The 22,051-nt window shown below is 38.9% G+C and overlaps 1 protein-coding gene across 3 annotated transcripts; it reads left to right on the forward strand.

The window, feature by feature from the left end:
- The first annotated feature begins 1,191 nt into the window (after positions 1 to 1,191).
- Positions 1,192 to 15,614, forward strand: LOC149830448 (uncharacterized). Of its 3 annotated transcripts, none has more exons than XR_016433666.1 (5): positions 1,192 to 1,641; positions 10,878 to 11,255; positions 11,355 to 11,693; positions 12,292 to 12,461; positions 15,465 to 15,614. XR_016433666.1 is itself a non-coding variant. In XM_090015819.1 (5 exons), the coding sequence occupies exons 2-5, from the start codon at positions 10,977 to 10,979 to the stop codon at positions 12,351 to 12,353; spliced, it is 594 nt and encodes a 197-aa protein (XP_089871945.1). In that variant the 5' UTR covers positions 1,192 to 1,641; positions 10,878 to 10,976; the 3' UTR covers positions 12,354 to 12,509. The 3 variants fall into 3 exon arrangements, 2 of the variants coding, with proteins under 2 accessions (XP_089871945.1, XP_089871944.1); XM_090015819.1 differs by lacking the exon at positions 15,465 to 15,614 and having other exon boundaries at positions 10,878 to 11,015; positions 11,102 to 11,255; positions 12,292 to 12,509; XM_090015818.1 differs by lacking the exon at positions 15,465 to 15,614 and having other exon boundaries at positions 12,292 to 12,509.
- Positions 15,615 to 22,051: the final 6,437 nt, after the last annotated feature.

The following is a 22,051-nucleotide window of genomic DNA, read 5'->3' on the forward strand; positions in this document are numbered from 1 at the left end:
TAAATCTTCCCAAAATTGACGCTTAATGGAATCATCTAAACCTACTTGAGGTGCATAAACACTAATAATATTAATAATCTCTGAACCTAATATTAATTTAATAAGTAAAATCCTATCACCCTTCCTACGGTCCTCAACTACATTATCTATAAACTCACGACTCATAACAATCCCTACTCCATTCCTATTCCTATTTATTCCTATATACCAAATCTTATATCCCCAAGGTTCTATCACTTTTGCTTTCTCACCTACCCATTTGGTCTCTTGTAAACATAAAATATCAATCTTTCTCCTACACATAACATCTACTAACTCTACCAACTTACGAGTTAAAGATCCTATGTTCCAAGTGGCTAACCTAATTTTATAGTTTGGACTAACTTCTTTACCCTCCCCCGTCCAACAAAGTGAGGGAACCCTTGCCTATTTGACACCACACCCGGGCGCCGGTGTGACGCGTCACTTCCGGGCGACGACCTAGCAACCCTTGCCCATTTATCACTGCCTCCGGGCCTATAGAGTACAACGCGTCGCTCAGTAGAGAATGCCCCAACAAAATTCTCATATTGGTTCATATTCATAGGGTATGACTAAGTTTTTATGCTCGTTGTCAGAGGCCTACCGCAACCCTCCTCCTTTATCCGGGCTTGGGACCAGCAGTGGATAACTAAACTGTTATACACAGGCGGAGTTGTGCAACTTCTTCATGTTAAAAAAAAAAAGAATTATTAGTAATTATGAATCTGGTGACGTTTTAAATTTTTGAAAAAATATCATGTAACAACACATAGGAAAGAAAACATATTTGCTAAAATTGTGTTTTTTACTACGAGGAACCCTCCAGGAAATTAGGAAAAATCTTGTGTGGAACTGACGATCACCTTGCCTTAGGTAACTCACACCACACATGAAAGCCACGGACACATCCATACGCCAGAGTGTTTTTTTTAACAAAAATTGCTCTCATAAAAATTATGTGAAACTGCAAAATGTGACGATATAAAATTATCAGATTTTTTTTATCATATTAACACCGTAATAAAACACAATATTTACAAATTTTGACGTAGCGCAGGATCTTGCACAAGTAGATATTTTATCGTCGTGGTGTTGAATATTCCCATGCTGTTTATATTGCCTCTCTTTTTATTCCAACTTTATTCTTCTGCAAAAGACTGCAGCCGGAAAAAAGAAAAAGGAAAAAAAATCAACTCTCTCTCTCTCTCTGCGGTCCGATTGTTCCGTCCCTTTGCCTTCTTCTTCTCTGCGCTAACGATTCCATAGTTTTTTTAACGACGGTGCAATAGTTTGTCACTGAATCTTTTACTGTAAGAGCTCTTTTCATCTCCTACAGTCGACGCCATCTCCCTTTCTTGGTGACCCCGTTGGCCTTTTCGTTTCGTTTTTTATTATTCGGAAGGATGGGAGTCGTTTGTTTGAATCACCCAATGATGGTGGTGGAGGATTCCGCTTACGGTGAACGCTCGCTGCACAATCTGAGGCATCATATGGTGGTACCACCAAACCAGAGCTGTAGGAAGAGGAGAAGGAGGAGGATGATGATGATTCGTCTGCCCGCGGGTCGATTGAGATTCCGCGTCTCCAATTCGAGAGCAACATCCTCATCCCAATTTCAAGGTGAACCAAATTTTGAATTGAACCCCTTTTTTTCTTGATTGCCCAAGCTTATACTTTGAAAATAAAGCTGCCTAGTACCCTTCTCCATTTGGGTTACCGCAAGAATGCTAGTCTGCCAGCTCATGCCAAATACTGCAATTCATTGATGATCATGTTACATTTTGCAGTTTTCCCCTTTTTCATGATGATTTTATTTCGGGATAACCAATGAGACTGTGGTTTATTTCTTGATGTATTCATCATCATCCTCATGGTGATACAAGTAGAAGGAGCTAGGAAAAGAGGAAGACTACTGAAGGCTTGAAAGGAGGCAGTTAGAGGTGACATGAAAGATTGTAAAGCGATCGAGGTTGTAGCTCCAGATTGACAGGAATGGAGAAATAGGACTCGTAAAGCCGACCCCATGTAGTTTAGATAACACTTGATGATGGTGTATTCATGGGATTTCGGTTCGACGCAAAATCGTTCGCCGGATGTAAAACTTGGCTACTGTGATTAGTCAAGGGAGAGTGGTGATGAATGTTCTGTCGGGTCCGGCGGGGTTTTTCTTCCGGCGAGGCAGCGTACCAGATGGCGTCACTGTATGGCAGTGACCCTGCAAAAAACAAAACAGAAGAAAAACAGTAGACAGGGTACCTGATGCTGCCATTTACGGAGGTCGCCGGAGTTAGTCGCCGGAATTTCTGCTCAGCCGGACTGCAGCCCTTCACGAGCCCAGGCTACCAGATGCAGTCGGTGAGTAGACCTTCGATCTTCTTTTCACACACAGGGTCGCTCATGATACCCTGTACTTATATATGCATAAGGTGGGAACGGTTATGCACCGTTCCCCTTTATCTCATGCTGATTTATCGGCATGATCATCCCTCAATGGGGATGTATCCACATTGTGGATAACCACCACGTTAATCGTGGTGGTTAATCCAACATTCTCCCACTTGATCCGACGATAAATTTTTTTAACCAGAAAACCTTATGAAAATAACTTGATGAATAGAATGACCTTTATATTCTATTCTAAAGGTCCTTAGTTGAATCTCTAATCCTTAGGAGATTAACAACAACCAAAATGAGAATCAAAAGACTGAAAGTGATCACTTTATTTATATGCATATGTCAAAAAGAGTTTAACAATCCCATCCTCATTACATGTTCGGAATATAATCCCGGTGCTAGCCCTTTAGTAAGAGGATCAACGATCATCTCTTTGGTACCAATATTGACAATATGCACTAAATGATTCTCCGTCCTTTCTTTAACAACAAAATACTTCAATTCCATATGCTTGCATGACGTAGTATTTTTGTTGTTGTTCGAAAAGGACACTGCAGCTTCATTATCACAGTATACCTTCAGTGGCTTCCCAATGGAATCGACCACCTTTAACTGTGATATGAAGTTCTTTAACCATATAGCCTGCGAAGTAGTCTCGTACAATGCAATGAATTCTGCCTCCATGGTGTGGGCAGCAGTGGTCGTCTGCTTTCCACTCCTCCAAGAGATCGCTCCCCCAGCAAGTAAGATGACATACCCAGTAGTAGACTTTCTACTATCAAGGCATCCTCCTAAATCCGCATCTGAGTAGCCAATGACCTCGAGGTGGTCAACTTTATGATACGTTAACATATAGTCTTTTGTCCCTTGCAAATACCGCAAGACTTTCTTGGCAGCCTTCCAATGGGGTAAACCTGGATTAGACTGAAATCTGCCAAGTACCCCTACTGCAAAAGAAATATCTGGTCGAGAACATGTCTGCGCGTACTGCAAGCTGCCAACAACTGATGCATATGGATAAGCACTCATCTGTGCTTTGTCAATATCGTTCTATGGACAATCCTTTAGGCTCATCTTGTCACCTTTTGATATGGGTGTTGAAGTAGGAGAACAATTCTCCATCCCATATCTCTTTAACACCTTTTCTATATAGGATCTTTGGGAGAGGCCTAGAAACCCTTTTGCTCGGTCTCGACGAATCTCAATGCCAAGAACATAAGCAACCTCACCCATATCTTTCATATCAAAATGTGATGCAAGAAACTGTTTTGTCTCTGAAAGTAACTTCATATCGTTGGTTGCAAGTAAGATGTCATCCACATACAACATCAATATAATGAACTTACTCCCACTTTCCTTAAGGTATATACATTGATCAATAATGTTTTTTGTAAACTCGAAAGTCACAATGACTTGGGAAAATTTAATATACCATTATCGGGAGGCCTGTTTAAGTCCATATATTGATTTGTTAAGCTTACAAACCAAACAATCATTTTCAGAGAAACCAAGAGGTTGTTCCATGTATACCTCTTCATTCAGATCCCCATTGAAGAATGTTGTTTTCACATCCATCTGATGTAGCTCTAAGTCATAATGAGCTACGAGGGCCAAAATTATCCTCATTGACTCCTTAGTTGAGACAGGAGAAAATGTCTCATTATAGTCAATGCCCTCCATTTGGGTGAATCCTTTAGCAACCAATCTTGCTTTATGTCTCTCTATGTTACCTTTGGAGTCCTTCTTGGTCTTAAAGACCCATTTACACCCTACGGGCTTTACTCCTTTAAGTAATGTGACAAGATCTCACACTTGATTTTTAGCCATAGAGTCTAACTCTTTTTTCATGGCTTCAATCTAGTGCAAAGATTGTTTGCTTTCAACAACTTCCATAAAAGTCAACGGGTCATCATCCATATATATGAAATCACCAGGCTCCTGAAGGTACACCACATAATCAGGATGTATGGCAGATCTCCTAATCCTTGTGGATCTCCAAACAGGTCGTTCCTCAGGCTCAGATTGAACCTGATCATCCTGTTCGTGCTCTTCCGCATTGTCCACAATAGGTTCACTTTAGATTTGTGCATTAATAATTGAATTATCAACTACACCATCATTAGGAATAACAATGTGGTATCTTTCGATGTTTTCCTTAACAGGTGATGAAACTGGATCATGTATTTCCTCAAAACCAATGCTTTAAAGTGCACTTAATCTTACTGAACCATCTTCTAGGAATTTAGCCTTATCCGTTTGAACAATCTGTGGTGAGTAAGATGAGCAATAAAACCTGTACCCTTTTGATCTTTCTGGATAACCAATGAAATATCCACTGGTTGTTCTTGGATCAAAGACTTTAATGTGGGGGTTATATAGTTTAGCCTCTGCAGGACATCCCCGTATGTGCATATAAGACAATGATGGTTTCCTACCTGTCCACAACTCGTAAGGAGTTTTAGGCACAGATTTCGTAGGAACCTTATTCAAAATATGCACAACAGTCCTTAAGGCTTCACCCCACAACTTTATGGGAAGTGTTGAATAATTCAACATAGCCCTGACCATTTCTTTAAGCGTACGATTTCTCCTTTCAGCTACACCATTCTGATAGGCACTACCAGGCATGGTATATTGAGGCACAATGCCTTCCTCTTTAAGAAATCGCGCTAATGGTCCTTCCCTTTGCCCCATCTCAGTAAACCTACCATAATATTCGCCACCTCTATCAGACCTGACTATTTTAATAACTTTATCGGTTTGTTTCTCTACTTCTTTCTTAAATTCCTTAAACATCCGAAAAACATCAGATTTTTCGAAAATCAAGTAGAGATATATATACCGAGAATAGTCATTAATAAATGTGACAAAATATTTTTTCGTCTGTGTAATATGGGGAAAACGGTCCACATACATCCGTATGGACTATTTCTAATATCTTACTACTGCGTTTGACACCCTCTTTATATGTGTTTGTATGCTTAGCCTTTATGCAATCAACACATGGGTCATAATCAGTAAAATCTAGAGATTGCAAGATCCCTTCATTTACCAGTCTCTTTATTCTCTTTTCAGAGATATGACCTAACCTTCGATGCCAAAGCATGTAAGATTTATCATCTCTCATGCTACGTTTATTTTCAACCAATGCGTATTCAGAAGTCAAAGACTCCTGAGTTTGGATCTTCACATTCAATCTATATAAACCATCATAAACTGATGCAGAACCAATTTCAATTGAATTTCTGAATATGAACAATTTGGAATTTTCAAACTTAAAACAATATCCAAATTTATCCAACTTTGAAATTGAAATTAAGTTTCTACTATACGATGAAATATAAAAGACATCATGAAGATCTAAAACTACGCCCGTATCCAGAGTAATCCTGCAGGTTCCAACACCCTTCACATGTGAACGCATCTTGTTTCCCGAATAGATGCTTTTCTCATGCATTGTTGGTTCCCTTCTGCTCAGGAACAGCTGTAGACAGTTGGAAATATGAACAGTAGCACCAGAATCAATCCACCAGCTATTTTCAGGAATTTGTAATGAATTACATTAATGAGAAACAAATGACAAATTACCTCTCTTTTCCAACCACTTCTTGTACTTTATGCAATCTGCCTTTATGTGTCCCTTCTTCTTGCAAAAGAAGCACTTTATGGGAGCAGAGTTAGATTGCTTGTCTTGGGATGACTTATCCCCAATTGGCTTCTTCGTAGCATTTCTCTTAAATGCATTCTTCCTTGGTCCTACCTTGGACGTATGAGAAGCCATATGTGCACTTTGCACCTTCTCACCTTTCATCCTCTCTTCTTCTTCAACACACTTGGACATAAGTTCATTAAATGTCCATTCATCATTATGTGTGTTGTACGAGATTTTGAAAGGTCCGTATTCCAAGGGTAAAGACGTTAGAACTAAATGCACTAGGAAAGAATAAGAGATGGTGAGCTTCATGTCATTCAGCTGAGACGCTATGTTTCTCATCTCCAAAATGTGCTGGCGAATGTTTCCCCCTCCAGTATATTTCATAGATATCAGTTTTAACATCAGGGTACTGGCTCTGGCCTTGTTTGAACTCACAAACTTTGCCTCAATGACATTCATGAATTCCCTCATTGTTCTGCATTGTGGGATAACACTTCGAATGTTGTTAGCTACTTTAGATTGCAAAAGCAACAAGCTAAGTCTATTCGAGCGCTCCCACTTCTCAAAAGCAATCTTTTGATCAACAGTACTCTGATCAGTGAGGGCAGCGGGTTCATCTATCCTTAGGGCCAGATCTAAATTCATATACCCTAATGCAAATAAAACAGTTTCTTTCCAATCACTAAAATTGGATCCATCTAGAAAAGGTATAGAGCTAGAGCCATCTAAAATCACAGAACTAGAAACTGCATGACAAAAGACACGTATCAGGAAGCATTCATACGAGACTAAAACTTTAGTGGAAAAAGCAAAATAATAAAGGCCCTTGATATGCTTCTTTCCAGGCGAGTGAAGGGGGTCATCGGAGTCCTACTTTGGTAAGAGCTCCGACACGCGAAACCACTTCGCCTACCGACCATATTCGGTAAAACTAAGGTTCTTGTGAAGATAGACCATCAACACAAGGTACCTTTGAATACTCATGTGTGATGTATCTCGACACATTTACCTTATTCTACCCTACTTAAATTTCAAACACGATAAAACTACCTTTGGGCCGTCTATCGTTTAATGAATATAAGTACAACATTAATATTGACTAAAACCATATGATAGTATAATATTTTGACAACATACGTGTATTCAGTCACTTTGGTGACATGAATACACCAAGTTATCTGACTATCCTTAATGCCAATATAAAATAATTTCTTAAAATAGTCCGTAAACCGAATGGACTAGACATATGACCCTCGAAATGGTTTTTAAACTGAATAAACCAGTCATATGTTTCACGAATCGGTCTTAAAGCACTCTGAACCGGTCTGAAACAACCCCGAACCGGTCATCCAAGGGTCCGAACCGGTTCAGAACTTTATGAACCGGGTCAAATATGAACAAAAGTTCATTAAAACCCTATAACCGTATGCCAAAACCCCTATATTTTCTTATATTTAAGAAAACAAGGTCTTAGCATCTCGGAACCGGTGAAAAACTGGAAGGAACTGGCCAAAAATGGCTCCGAACCGGTCCCGGAAGGGGACTGAGTCAGTCCTTGATCCGGTTCAGGCCAAATAGTGCCTGGACCCTTCTGGATCCGGGTAAGACCCGACTGCTAACTGGATCCGGGTTAGACCCGGGGTTATCCGGATCCGGGTCGGACCCGACACAGTCCTGATCCGGGTCGGACCCGGTTACAACTGGATCCGGGTCGGACCCGGTTACAACTGGATCCGGGTCGGACCCGGTTACAACTGGATCCGGGTCGGACCCGGTTACAACTGGATCCGGGTCGGACCCGGTTCTAACCGGATCCGGGTCAGACCCGGTACGGACCGGATCCGGGTCGAACCCGGTTACAACTGGATCCGGGTCACACCCGGTTACAACTGGATCCGGGTCTGACCCGGGGTTTACCTTATCCGGGTCGGACCCGAGCGGGTCCCCACCCGAAACCCTGATCCGATCCGAATCACTTTATGGATCGGTTTCGGGTGGTCGGGTCCGGTTCAGAAAATGAACCCGACCCGAAAAAACAAAAATAAGGGTCGAATTAGGGTTTACAGAAACCCATTTCGCCCTTTTTCAAAAAAAAATTGCTGGGTGTTGCCGCCGCCTGCCGGCAAACAACGCCGGCGCCTTCCGGCGACCAACGTCGCCATCCGCCGGCGACCAACGCCGTCATCCGCCGGCGACCAACGCCGCCATCAGATGGTGCTCCAACTCCGGCGAAAGCAACCATCCGCCGGCCAAAAACGGATTGCCGCAGAAGTTTTCTGAAATCCGGCGTCTCAATAGTCGCCGGCGACGGCTCCCGCAGCCTCCTAATGGCGGATGAAGAAGAAGACGCCGGCGGGATCCACGCCGACAGGAAACCCCCCCTAAAAAAACAGAGGTAAGTATTATTTTTTTTTATTATTATACTGTCGCCCAACGGCGACAGGCGCCGGTGACCAGCAGCAGGGTCACCCCACGGTGACCTGCGTTTCTGGTCAAAACCGGAGCACACCCCGCACAACGGAAGCGGGGTGTGGGCCCATAACCCAATGTCGGGTCCGGCGGGGTTTTTCTTCCGGCGAGGCGTCATACCAGACGGCGTCACTGTATGGCAGTGACCCTGCAAAAAACAAAACAGAAGAAAAACAGTAGACAGCGTACCTGATGCCTCCATTTACGGAGGTCGGAGGTCGCCGGAGTTAGTCGCCGAAATTTCTGCTCAGTCGGACTGCAGCCCTTCACGAGCCCAGGCTACCGTATGCAGTCGGTGAGTAGACCTTCGATCTCCTTTTCACACACAGGGTCGCTCATGATACCCTGTACTTATATATGCATAAGGTGGGAACGGTTATGCACCGTTCCCCTTTATCTCATGCTGATTTATCGGCATGATCATCCCTCAATGGGGATGTATCCACATTGTGGATAACCACCACGTTAATCGTGGTGGTTAATCCAACATGTTCTGCATAACACCATAACGGAAACTCGATTCTTTTCTGCCCGCACACTACCTGCTCCTCTTGTGATTTTCTCAGTATTAAAGTGTATGATCGTTAACATAAATTCTACCATTCAGCTCTGAAAGATGGGCGTGATTGGCAATGTCACGAATTGGAGAAACTTACTTACCCCTCCTACCTCTGATCTTCAGCATATTAGCTTGATCACATTCACTATCTTGACTTGAACAAACAAAATGGAGCAGGTACATTCTTTGGCATTCGACAAATCATTTATCTCGGAGTTCCCTTTATTTTTTTTTCTCTTTCTCGTTTTTGAACTGTATTTGCTTTCAAAAGATTGATTTAAAAGAAGCTTTTCTGTTAAGACTGGTTTCTGGGTTGTGTTGAGCGTCGGAAAGCAGCTGTATGATTTGCGCCTCAGTTCTGTTACCTTCACCGGTGACATTAAGTTGCAAATTTGCATTCTATCGTCTAGCGTAACAATGTAGGTTGACTATTTGATTATAAGTTGAACTATAATAGATCTTTCTTTGTTTTTGTTTTCTTCAGATTAATTTGTCTATTCTCATTTGGGTATTTGACTGGCCACTTCCACTCAGCTACCTTGCGGTGGTTGTATGAGCATGAGTGTGAGAGTAATGCCAGTCTAAAAAAAGAAAAAGAAAAAGAAAAAGAAAAAGAAAAAAGCCATTCTAAAATAATGAGTGTGAGTAATACTTTGATGTATTATCATGGTAAATCTTCTGCAGCAGATTCTCTATACCATCGTCAATTCCATGTCTACCAGTTCAGCCTTTTGATCTTTCACGAGGCTGAGTTCATCATGGTTCTTATTTTCCAAATATATCTTGACTTCTCTATCTCATACTCCTGGTCTGTCTGTTATCTTTGGGTAACATTGCTTTGATGAAGTTGCATGTTCAATTTTGTTGTGTTTTAAATTCTTTCTTCTCATAGTCATTGACCATCAAAATTTGGACTTCAGAAAAACAATATCCCAAGTATGTAAGAGATTTACCAAACAAGTTGTTAATCTCTGTCTGGACAGGAACTATGCTAAAATCTCTTGGTCTTCAATCTTCTCTTGAATACACTGCAAAACTATTGTGGTATGCTCGTTTTCTTCAACCTTGTTGGATTCAGTAGCAGCTCAACAGTTTTATTAAAGCAAGATAACCGAAGGTTTTGTATGTAAATGAGGAAGTGCTTAATCCAAGATGTTGGAAACATACCAAACTGCCATGATGATTTTTACCCTCTCTGCTAGATGTGACAAGTGAATGGTGTTTTCTACTGCTAAGGAGTAATATGTGATTCAATATGCTAAAATCATTGCAAGCATTATTTGAATGCTGTGACTACAGATCTCCAATTCTGCATCTAAATAGGCAATAGCTACAGATGACACAACTGATTGTTGTCGTAGATGTCATTGACAAGGCAATACATAGGTAATGGTAACTTTCATGTCATAGTTTTTATTGGCTTTATGTCACTTTCTTTACCAAGTGCTTCATCTTAGTATGGCGACCTTTCTGTTGTTGTAACACTGGGTTTTCTGTATTAGTATCTAGAATCTAATCTGATAGGCTTTGTGGTCTTAAGAAGACATTGAACTGATTGTAGCCTATCTTCTTACATAATTGGCAATAATTGTAGAATTTGGTCACTGGAGTAAAGCTTGTGCACCTAGCTGTCAATAATAGGATAGTTGCTCATACATTATGGATAAATTTTAGTTGGTGACTTTATTCTCCTGAAAGCTTGATATTCTTGTTCAACAAAGTTTTTCTTATCAGAACAGGTATTTTGCAAAACTAACAAGCGCCTCAATCTTGTTCCAGATTTTAGTCGTTTTGCACAGCCCTTGCGTCTTCTGCCAGCAAAAGAAATGAATACTTGTCCTTTTTCATCAGAAGAATTACTTTTTCAATTTGGAACTGATGAATTCTGTTCGCTATATTCAATTCGGCTGTGTACAAGTGCTGATCTAAACTCAGGTCTCAATGACTCAACTTCTGCAGTGTTAATTTGTCTGATTGATGAAAATGGTGATTCAATATTACAGAGAATACCATCAGTGTCATCAACCAACCCTAACCAATTGGAGGAGATGGGCACTGTAGATCAGGTTTGCTTCCAAAGGGGTTCTGTGGATCAATTTACCTTTCGAGGACCTAAACTAAATAAAATTGAGGCACTTTGGGTTGGCATTGAATCAGGTTCTGGTTATTTCTAAAAACCTTTTTGTTTTGTGTGGGTGTGTGTATGTAACATGTCTAACTACTGTGCAATGACTACATAAATTATTTTATGTTCAGGTAATTGGAGATTGGGAGGTGTAAGTTTGGCAGTCATTTCCACTAACCAATCTCCGTTGAGCAACGAAGTGGAGAAAACAAACCTGTACAGTGGAATGCAATATGATTTTGGAAATGTGGATATCACCATTGGGGAGGGTGAAGGCATCTCCATGGCTGAACTGAGACCATGCCAAGTAACTGAGCTATCCTGTGCCAACCCATTTGATTTGCCAAACATTCATCAGCAAGAATCTTCTTCTCTACCAAAAAGTAGAACGTTCTTGGAGGATGGCATGAGGGAGTATGGAGATTTAAAGCTTTCAATGCTGCTTTATGATTTGATGCTTATCGCAGGAGGTACATATATTACTTCTACATTTTCAACAAGTGACAGAACTGTATCCATCTTTCTGATAGGGGGTATCTTTGGATTCCTTTATCTGTTCCTACTTCAGAGGAGTGTGGATGGACTATCTGCACCCTCTTCAGTCGTGAGTAGCAATGCTTTATTTGGATTGGATAACCTTTGGCGTGTCCTTTTAAGAGCTAAGGAACCCATACCAATTGTAGTGTTGGGCTTGGTCTCCACAGTCCTAGCATCAAAGTATCTCTCAGGAAATACCTCTATTGTTTTGACACCCCAGGAGCTCTTTGCGTTGGTCTCTGGGTTTTTTACATGTAAATTGGCTGTAGTTTTAGCAGCATTCAGACCAATATCTGGTTCAAGGAAGATCAAATGAATGACACGTTTTGGAACTATTTGGTTAGCAAGTGTAAGAGTTAAGGAACCTTTCCTTACTGAACTTTGGAGTTTTGTCATTAAGTTGTGCTTTGAGAGAGATTCTGATATGCCAGGACTTCTCGGAATTGGGTTTATCGATTCTTTACATGTAAATTGCTATAGCTTTGGCAGATTTAAGACCACTGACAAAGATGACACGCTTTTTGTTTTTAGAACTCATTGGTGGCATACTTGATAATGAAGGCAAACCAAATGAAGCTGCTGGCGGTTGTTGATATTTATAGAGTTTCGACTTGTATGCATCCAACAGGATTTTGAGAATGAAAATGATCTTGAGCATTGGTTGCAGCCAGATCTCCTATCTCTTATCCTGCTAAATCTGTGTAAGTACAATATTTTTAATCAATAGTAGCAAACGGGCATTCTTTTCAGAGACACCCTTCAGACAGAAGCTCTGCTTCTTTAAGTGGTCCTCCTACCAGACAATTTGCATATATTCTATCAGGTCATTGACCACTACAAGCTTTGATATTTTCAATGGAAGGTATATTATCTGGGTTGAAGGCATAGTCACAGATATCGGCGATATTTTCAGAATATCGCGATATTATTGCTGTATTTTCAGCTATGTAACACAGACTCTTCTAACAGGGCACCGCACCCGCACCCAGTCGGGTGCGACACTTGGACACAGCTTCCTTTGTATTAGGTGAAGTTAACCACATTGAGGTCCATTTCTATCCAAAAGTAGATTCAGTTAATCTTAATCTAAGTCCATTTTTATCTAATATTATATATATATAAATACATAAATGCACACACATACACGAAGTGTTAACTTAAAACTATTAAAAATTATATATATATATATATATATATATATATATATATATATATATATATATATATATATATATATACACACACACACACCCCCTCTCTGCACCTCCGCACCCAAGTTTTTTTAAAGTGCCACATCTGCATCCACACCTTTGTGACATAGATTTTCAGCAAATGATATTATAGGTACAATATCATGATATTTTGAAAATATCGCCAATTTGATAATATCACAATATTATCAATTATTGTTACTGTTTTTATTTATTTTCTACATCTTAAATGTGTTTTTCTTCTTTATTTTGCAGCTTTCACTTATTTGTTTTATTATATATGTATTTTATTATCTAAACATGACATTTTCTTACTTATTTTTGTTATATATATATATATATATTAAGCCTCAAGATTTTTGTGGGATTTATCACCAAACCTATATTATCAGAAATAGCCTCGCCAGGATATAGCCGATACCGATATTTGTGACTATGGTTGGAGGTAATTATTTGTAGTTAAGCACCAATATCTGTTAATGTAGTTCTTTGCAAGCCGGCCTTGGCCAAATCAATGCATTATAAAAGTGGGCTATTGCTGAACCACATCCAGGTTTGGCCTAGGCTGGTCTCTTAATTGCTAAGTCTGAAAATTACAGCAATAAACTATAATTAAGATATTGCAATTTTGTTCAAATTAATTTTCTTGGTTTTCTGATATGATCAAGTCTAGGGGTGTCAATGGGTTGGGTTTGTCCCGTACCTGACCCGTACCAAACCCTATAGGGTTAGGGTTTGGTGATAAATAAGAAGGTCGGATTACAATCCGGGTTGGGCCCTTCGGGTCCAATTAATATATGGAGCCAGGTATGGTTTGTGAAATTTCATACCAGACCCAGGACTGACCCGAGTTCCAACTAAGATCCACAAATTTTCAATATAAAAAGGATACAAAAATATTATTTTAGGTATGGTCTGGGTCTGGTTCATGTAATCCTTATAGGATTCCGGTATGGTTTTATGGTGGGTCCTATTGGACATAGTACCAGTATCTCAAATCAGGCCTGGGTCTGAACCAAACCCGACCTGCTGACAACAGACTATAGTCGAAGTCGGCATTTATTCTTTTAGTTCTTCCTGCTTTATGGTGCAGTAAGCTGTAAGTTTGTGTTAGACCAAGGATAATGGCAGTACTGTAACATTTGTGTTATTGTAATAGCAATTTAATGGGTAATGCTGGTGATATTGAAGGACATATAGGCATTTCATCCTAACCTTTCTTCTACTTTTTCTCCCTCCTTTAATTCAGTCTTAAAGGCAGACTTTTTTAATAAACCCTAGAAACTATTCCAAACCATTGTATATCTCAGTTCTCAATTGAAATCCTTCCCTTACAGTCCGGCTTGTTCAGTGGTTTTGTCCATCATTCACAGGTTTTGTATAAAAAGTAGATAAATAAAATAGACCTGAAACTGCATAAACTATTGCATATCTCAAATGGTTCACATATCCTTTTCTTCATTGACTGAAAAAACACAGTTAAACTGCTAATTATGTCCAATCACTCAGGTCTTTCATTGCTGATCCAACAGTTCAGTGGTTTGAACAGTATCCTGTTTTTTCTTGTCAGATTTTTCCGCTGTCAACAGTAAAGTAAGTGGCTTTTCACATTCAGAAGAGTAAACCATAACTTTCAATCGTGTTAAAGGTATTTTTGACATCATTTTGGAAAATAAGGCTGTCAAGTGGTTGTCACTAGATCTAGTAATGGAGATCATATCAAAGTGAAGAAAGCAGTTGCCTACAGTAGGCAAATGATAACTGTTATTTATGGAAAATATGTTCACAAAGAAATAAACAAAATCTATTCCTCAATTTATTTTCTCCCTTCAAATGTATATATGCTTGTAGGATCCACCTATGCAATAGAGGATGCCAGTGACAATTCTTTCCTGGTAATTTCATTTCACATTCACGTTTAGAAGCAGGAAAATAGTAGGAACGAAAATTTTACAACTTTTTCATATGTTCCAAATGAGAAAATTTTTGAAAGTTTTTCTAAAAACTCATTTTTTACATGAAAAATTCCTCCACTGGGTGGAGGAAAATTTCTTATCAAAAGCTTTCTTTTTGCATTAGGGCAACCCTTCACCCCTCAAAGCATCGCATTCCATCAGCTGCCACACTGTTGCCTTCCTCCCATGCACCTCCATTTTCATCTCTCTCTCTCTCTGAAAGGGAGCTTCATCAACCATACATTCTCCCTATCTTCCTCCAAGGGCTCACGAATTCAATGACAACACCAGAGTGGCTTCTCACATTTTTCCAGAATATTTTTCTCATGCCATACAAACAAGCAAAAGATTTTCATTTTTGAAAGTTTTCATATCAAAGCTTCTCATATGAAACTTTTCTTTTCTTATGAGTTTTTTTTTTCTTGCTTCCATTGGGAGTGGGAAATTTGTGAGTCACAAAGGAAAAGTGGCAACTTTTCCAATTGTTTCAAACAATATACATTTTTTTAAAAGAAACATGTCTTTACTTTGTTGACAGGCTGGAAGATAAAGAGTGATCTTGTGCGGTTACAGATACGAAGGATATGCAAGAGCCATAGATTTGGAAAACTTTTCCTATCTTTACGTTTTCTGTTATTCAAATTGTAACTGTTGTAAATTACCAAAGACGTAAATTGTGTATTTAAGGGAATAGCCTATCAAAGAAGAATACGATTTTTTCGGCTACCTTCTTACGGTCCATTTAGCATGGTATCAAAGCCATGGTAAAATAAAGATGTTGAGTACTGGTTCTCATCATCTCAAGTGCTAAAGAAAAGAAGATTGCATCTGGGATCAGACAGTATGAGCAACAATGAAGAAGTTGCTGATGGAAAAACCCAGTCTTCCGCATCTCCAGAAGGAGGAAGCCCGTACTTTCTTCATTATTCAGATAACCCGCAGTATGCTGGTGTCCCAACCATTAGTTGGAGATAACTATGTCACATGGAGCCGATTCATGGTAATGGCATTAAGTGCCAAAAACAAGCTCGGGTTTGTAGACGGATCGATCCTACAACCCGAAGCAAACTCTCTAGATTATGGATCATGGGTCAGATGCAATCATATGATCCTTTCATGGATCATCAATTCCTTATCCAAGGAACTGGCTGAGAGCATCATATATGCATCGACTACTCAAGAAGTATGGTATGATTTGAAAGAACATTTTTCTCAGAGTTGTGCACCTCGAATCTATTAGATTCAAAGTGCAATTTGCAGGTTGATGCAAGATAGTTCTTCAGTTGCATCTTATTTTACGAAATTGAAAAGCTATTGGGACGATCTCTCATCTTACCTTCCGCCGCCTACTTGCTCTTGTGGAGGCATAAAGACAATGATTGAGCATCAACAACAAGAAAAAGTAATTCAGTTCCTTATGGGACTGAATGATTCATATGGAGCAGTCCGAAGACAGAGTCTATTAATGGAACCACTGCCCTCTCTTGCAAAGGTATATTCTTTAGTATTGCAGGAAGAAAAACAAAGGGAAACCCGCACACTTCCACCTACTTTTGGACGAGCTACCTTTATGGACCAAGAAGGAGACACTCCGGAGTTTGATCGACGTTCAGGACGAGGAAAGCCAAACTTTTGTCAAAAGATGGTTTGTTCACACTATCACAAAACATGACATATGAAGGAAAAGTGTTATTTCCTCCATGGATTTCCTCAAGGTTATAAGTCACCAAAGCAAAGACTCACAACCGCTATGTCTCATGCATCTAAGGAGCACTCTAGTGACATCCTCAAGTGTGATTCCTCAAGCATAGCTCCAACTTTGACAATGGAGCAGTATCATAAACTCTTGACCCTAGTCAATGAAAAGCCATCCATAAATTCCATCCACCTATCTGGTATGAGTCTTTCTTTCCAATCTCCTCCTAATAAATCATGGATCATTGACACCGGTGCTAGTGATCATATGGTGTCATCCATTGATATGTTAGATAATGCTTCATTCTTTGATTCTGCAAATCAAGTTCGTCTTCCTAATGGTTCATTTGCACTCGCCACTCATATCGGCACATGTGCTATCTCACCTAAGATTACATTACAAAACGTTTATTTTGTGCCATCCTTTAAATGTAATCTTTTATCGGTCAACAGACTCACCCATGATTCAAATTGTTCTGTTATCTTCTCTTCTTATCAGTGTGGTATGCAGGATCTAACCAGGATGACGACGATTGGAATGGGTGAGCAAAGAGCTGGTCTATATTTTTTTGATCAACCAAGCCTTGTGCATGCAACCTCCTCACAATCATCATCTACGTTCAATCTCTGGCTTTGGCGACTTGGTCATCTAGCTTCCTCTAGGAATAGTCTCTTTTTTAAGTATGATAATTCTATTGATATGACTCATTCTTGTTTGTGTGAAATCTGCCAAAGCTCTAAGCAAACTCGTTTACCTTTTCCATCTAATGCTATTGTTACACTTTCATCGTTTGAACTCATTCATTGTGATATTTGGGGACCATATCCTCAATTCTCTCTAAGCGGGGCACATTATTTTTTAAGTATTGTAGATGATTACACTAGATGTACTTGGGTTTATTTAATGAGACACAAACATAAAACCAAATATCTTTTACAAGATTTTGTTCGTATGGTTTATAATCAATTTGGTGCTTGTGTTAAATTTGTTCGCTCAGATAATGGAGGTGAATTTTTTTCCCATGATATGATAACCTTCCTGTCCTAACTTGGTATTTTACATCAACACAGCTGTACAAACACCCCTCAACAAAATGGCGTAGTTGAGCGAAAGCATCAACATCTTCTTTAAGTTGCCTGAGCTCTTCATTTTCAAGCTCATCTGTCATTAAAATTTTGGGACGAATGTGTTAAAAAAGCAGTATATCTAATCAACCGAACTCCCACTCCTCGTTTACATGGGCTTACACCTTATGAAAAGTTGTATAATAAAAAACCCACCTTTTCTCATCTTCGTGTTTTTGGTTGCCTATGTTATGCCACAAACTTAAACCCTAAGTCAAAATTTCATCCCAGGGCAACAAAATGTGTTTTTTTAGGTTATCCTTTTGGTCAAGAAGACTATCTTGTTTTTGATCTTCAAACTAAAAAAGTGTTTACTAGTAGAGATGTCATTTTTGAAGAGCAAAGTTTCCCTTTTTTGTCCTCGATAGAGGAACCCTCTTCAACTGTGTTGCCTCTGACCATTGCTGAACTAGATTCACCTTCCAACCGTTCACCTGAACTATCACCTCATTTCCCTCCATCCACCAGTGATCCACCCTCCCCAATCGAACTGGTCCTTGAACATACCACCTCTTCATCTCCCATTACCAAACCCAATTTGGAGCTTGGACCTAGACACTCTACTCGAACACGACTACCTTTTATCAGATTGCGGGAATTTTATTGCTCCACTACTCAATGCTCACCTATTTCATCATTGGCATCTACGGTAAGGCTTGCTCATAGCACTCGTTATCCAATCTCTCACTTTGTGTCTTTTGCTAACTTCTTCTCTGCCTACCAAAATTTCTCTCGTGCTATTTCCACTATCTATGAGCCTCATTTTTTTCATGAAGCCGTCAAGGACTTGAATTGGCGACAGGCCATGGAGTCTGAGATACAGGTTCTTGAGGATACTCTCACTTGGACTGTCACTATATTGCCTACAGGTGTTAAGCCTATCAGTTGTAAATGGGTGTATAAAGTCAAGTATCACTCAGATGGATCAGTTGAACGTTACAAAGCTTGTCTTGTAGCTAAAGGCTATTCACAACACGAGGGACTTGATTATCACGAGACCTTTGCTCCTGTTGCAAAACTGGCTATTGTCCGTTGTCTTCTTGTAGTTGCGGCAGTCCAAGGCTAGTCATTGCACCAAATGGATGTTCATAATGCATTTCTTCGTGGGGACTTACATGAGGCTATATATATGACTCTTTTGCAAGGGTTTGCTCGAAAGGGGGAGAATCTTGTGTGCAAATTACATAACTCCTTATATGGACTCAAGCAATCACCTAGGAATTGGTTTGAAAAATTCTCGCAAGTCCTAAATGAAATTCCACTAGAGGGGGGGGGGGGTGAATAGTGAAATTCTGTAATGATCGATAAAATAAAAATAAAAATGCAATAAGGCACAACACATAAAACACATAATTTATACTGGTTCGGTCAATTTCCAAACCTACATCCAGTCCCCAAGCAAACCACTTGAGCTTTCCACTATAACATCCGAGTTACCGGATAAATAGTACAACACCCTCTTCCTCAGATGTCTTCTTCTCTCAACAGAGAAGGGACACACCCTCTTTCACAGAGGTCTTCTTCTCTCAACAGAGAAGGGACACACCCACTTTCACAGAGGTCTTCTTCTCTCAACAGAAAAGGGGCACACCCTCTTTCACAGAGGTCTACTTCTTTCAACAAAGAAGAAATATAGTGAATAACAGAAAGTTACAATACTTCCTATAGAACCTTCAGAATGATATGAATGCATGAATGAAGGATTCTCAGAATGTTCTGTTCTTTTTCACTTAGAAGATACTATTTGTCAAAGAGCTATTCTTGACTTTTTCTCTTTCTTTTCTTTTTCTTTTTCAAGGCTCTCTTTCAAATATCAAATAGGATTTTTTCTCGTTGCAAGCTCACATGTCCTTGTGAAATAATTAATTTGATTGTGTTTATATAGCCTTAGAAAAATAGTCGTTGCCTTTTTGAAATGATAGTATTTTTGGAATGTGAGATGTCAAGTCATTTCAAAAAACTTCTTTATGGATTTTCGAAAAAGTCTTCTTTCCATAAAAGTAATATTTGGGGTACACTAGTCGTTGTAATATTTTAGGTATGATATATTTTATGTAAAAAGTCTTTTTCTTATAATAGTACATTGAACGTTGGATGTGTAAGCCATCATGTAGTTTTGTCTTTATTATAATTAATGATTTGTAGTACTTAAGTATTTTATTTAGAAATTGTCACTTCTTTACTTAAATGAGTGTAAGTACAATAAATGCTTTGAGATCTTTATTTGTAAATAGTCATATCAAGAAATGCTTTATGATGCATTTTTCAATATCTACAGAGAGAATGGAGACTTTAAGCAAGTCGACATTCTTGAGTGGGATTAAAATAGTTATTTCTAGAAAGAGTTGTAGAGGAGGTATTTAATGTTTTACAAAGAGAATGATGACTTCAAGTAAGTCGACATTCTTGAGTTGTAAAAAGGTAACTAAAGTCTTTTCAAAACATATTATATTTGTTTTTCTTTGTCTAGCCGATTTCTATGTTTTGTCTTTTTCTTACATAGTTGAAATCATTTCTTTTTATTTCTTCTCAAGTTGTCTTATACATGATAGAAGGTACAATTATTGCTTTTTGAAATCATGAGCTAATATATCATATCAAAATACCTTTTCCATAGAGGTTTGTAAGAAGGTACAATTATTGGTTTTCAAAAAGGTCCTTTTTGAAACTATCGTATACTTTTATGACATAAAGCTTTTGGGAATGAGTGACTTTTATGATGAAGTATGTAATATGCATGCTTCTGAAGGTTCTGTTACATATGACTCTAAAGAAGAAAAAAAGTCTTCATCTTGAGGTAGCCGATTTCTTTAGATGATCTTTAGGAATGCATGTCTCATCAAGCTTTTTCTTCAAGGAGTATGATTGCACCATGGTTGTACTTGAACAAAAGGTTTCCATCCTTTTTGGGTGAGATATTCTTGCATCAAATACTCGTTAGATACATGGCAAAGCATATCCAGTCATAATATAACATTTTTCAAGAAGACATATTATCATATCATATTAAATCAAATATGACAGTGTATCATATTGTGTGTCATCAAAATATAGTTTCTCAACACTAAAGGTGTTTGGATTCACTCAATCTCAAGCAGATCACTCTTTGTTTACTAAAGCTCAGAATAACAAGCTCATTGTGGTGCTCGTATATGTTGATGACTTGATTTTAGCAGGTAATGATAACAATATGATTCTTGCACTCAAGCAACATTTGAATTGCCAGTTTCATATGAAGGATCTTGGCTCCTTGAAATATTTTCTAGGTCTTGAGATAGCAAGATCTAGAAAAGAAATTTTTATATCTCAAAGAAAATATGCCATTGAGATTCTTGACGAAATGGGTCTGTTGGGGGCTAAACCGGTAGAATTTTCAATGGAACAAAATCTATCTCTGTCAAACACACAGTGGGAGCTCATTTCGGATCCATTCAAGTATCGTCGGTTGGTAGGAAAATTAATATATTTGACAATATCCAGACCAAATATTCTCTTTGCAGTACATGTCTTGAACATATTTATGCATGAACCACGAGTACCTCACATGAATGCAGCTCTAAGAGTGGTGCGTTATTTAAAAGGTAAACCTGGTCAAGGCATCTTATTAAGCAGTAATAGCAGTCTTGAGATGAAAATGTTTTGTGACTCTGACTGGGCTGGATGCCCAGATACACAAAGATCAGTATCCGGATGTTGTGCCTTTCTTGGAAATTCTTCTATTTCATGAAAAACGAAAAAGCAGACTACAGTCTCAAGATCTTCAGCAGAAGCCGAATATCGAGCTATGGCAAATGCAGTTTGTGAAGTTATATGGTTAAGAAAACTTCTCAAAGATCTTTGTATAGACATTTCCAGACCTGTGACACCGTTATGTGACAACCAAGCTGCAATACAAATTGCAGCAAATCCAGTCTATCACGAAAGAACAAAACACATTGACATAGATTGTCATCTTGTGCGTGAAAAGATTCAAGAAGGAGTAATTCAAACTAAACATATCTCTTCTCAAAATCAAATAACAGATATGTTCACCAAAGCATTAGGGAAAGAGCAGTTTACTAATCTCATCTGCAAACTAGGTGTATTTCACCTCTATACACCGGTTTGAGGGGGAGTGTTGACAGGCTGGAAAATAAAGAGTGATCCTGTGCGGTTACAAATACTGAGGAAGAGAAAGACTTATCCTATCTTTACGTTTTCTGTTATTCAAATTATAACTGTTGTAAATTACCAAAGATGTAAATTGTGTATTTAAGGGAATAACTTATCAAAGAAGAATACAATTTTTTCAGCTACCTTCTTACG

The sequence above is a fragment of the Nuphar pumila genome, chromosome 8 (genome assembly GCF_984573655.1).
Source record: "Nuphar pumila chromosome 8, dmNupPumi1.hap1.1, whole genome shotgun sequence".
NCBI lineage: Eukaryota > Viridiplantae > Streptophyta > Magnoliopsida > Nymphaeales > Nymphaeaceae > Nuphar > Nuphar pumila.

Bases quoted from the DNA above. Each gene is read 5' to 3' on its own strand.
- LOC149830448 (XM_090015818.1), top strand. From the start codon at position 1,425: ATGGGAGTCGTTTGTTTGAATCACCCAATGATGGTGGTGGAGGATTCC. The intron at 11,256-11,354 runs GTTCTGGTTATT...TTTTATGTTCAG, and splicing joins TTGGGTTGGCATTGAATCAG to GTAATTGGAGATTGGGAGGT. The intron at 11,694-12,291 runs GTACATATATTA...TTTTGTTTTTAG, and splicing joins TTTGATGCTTATCGCAGGAG to AACTCATTGGTGGCATACTT.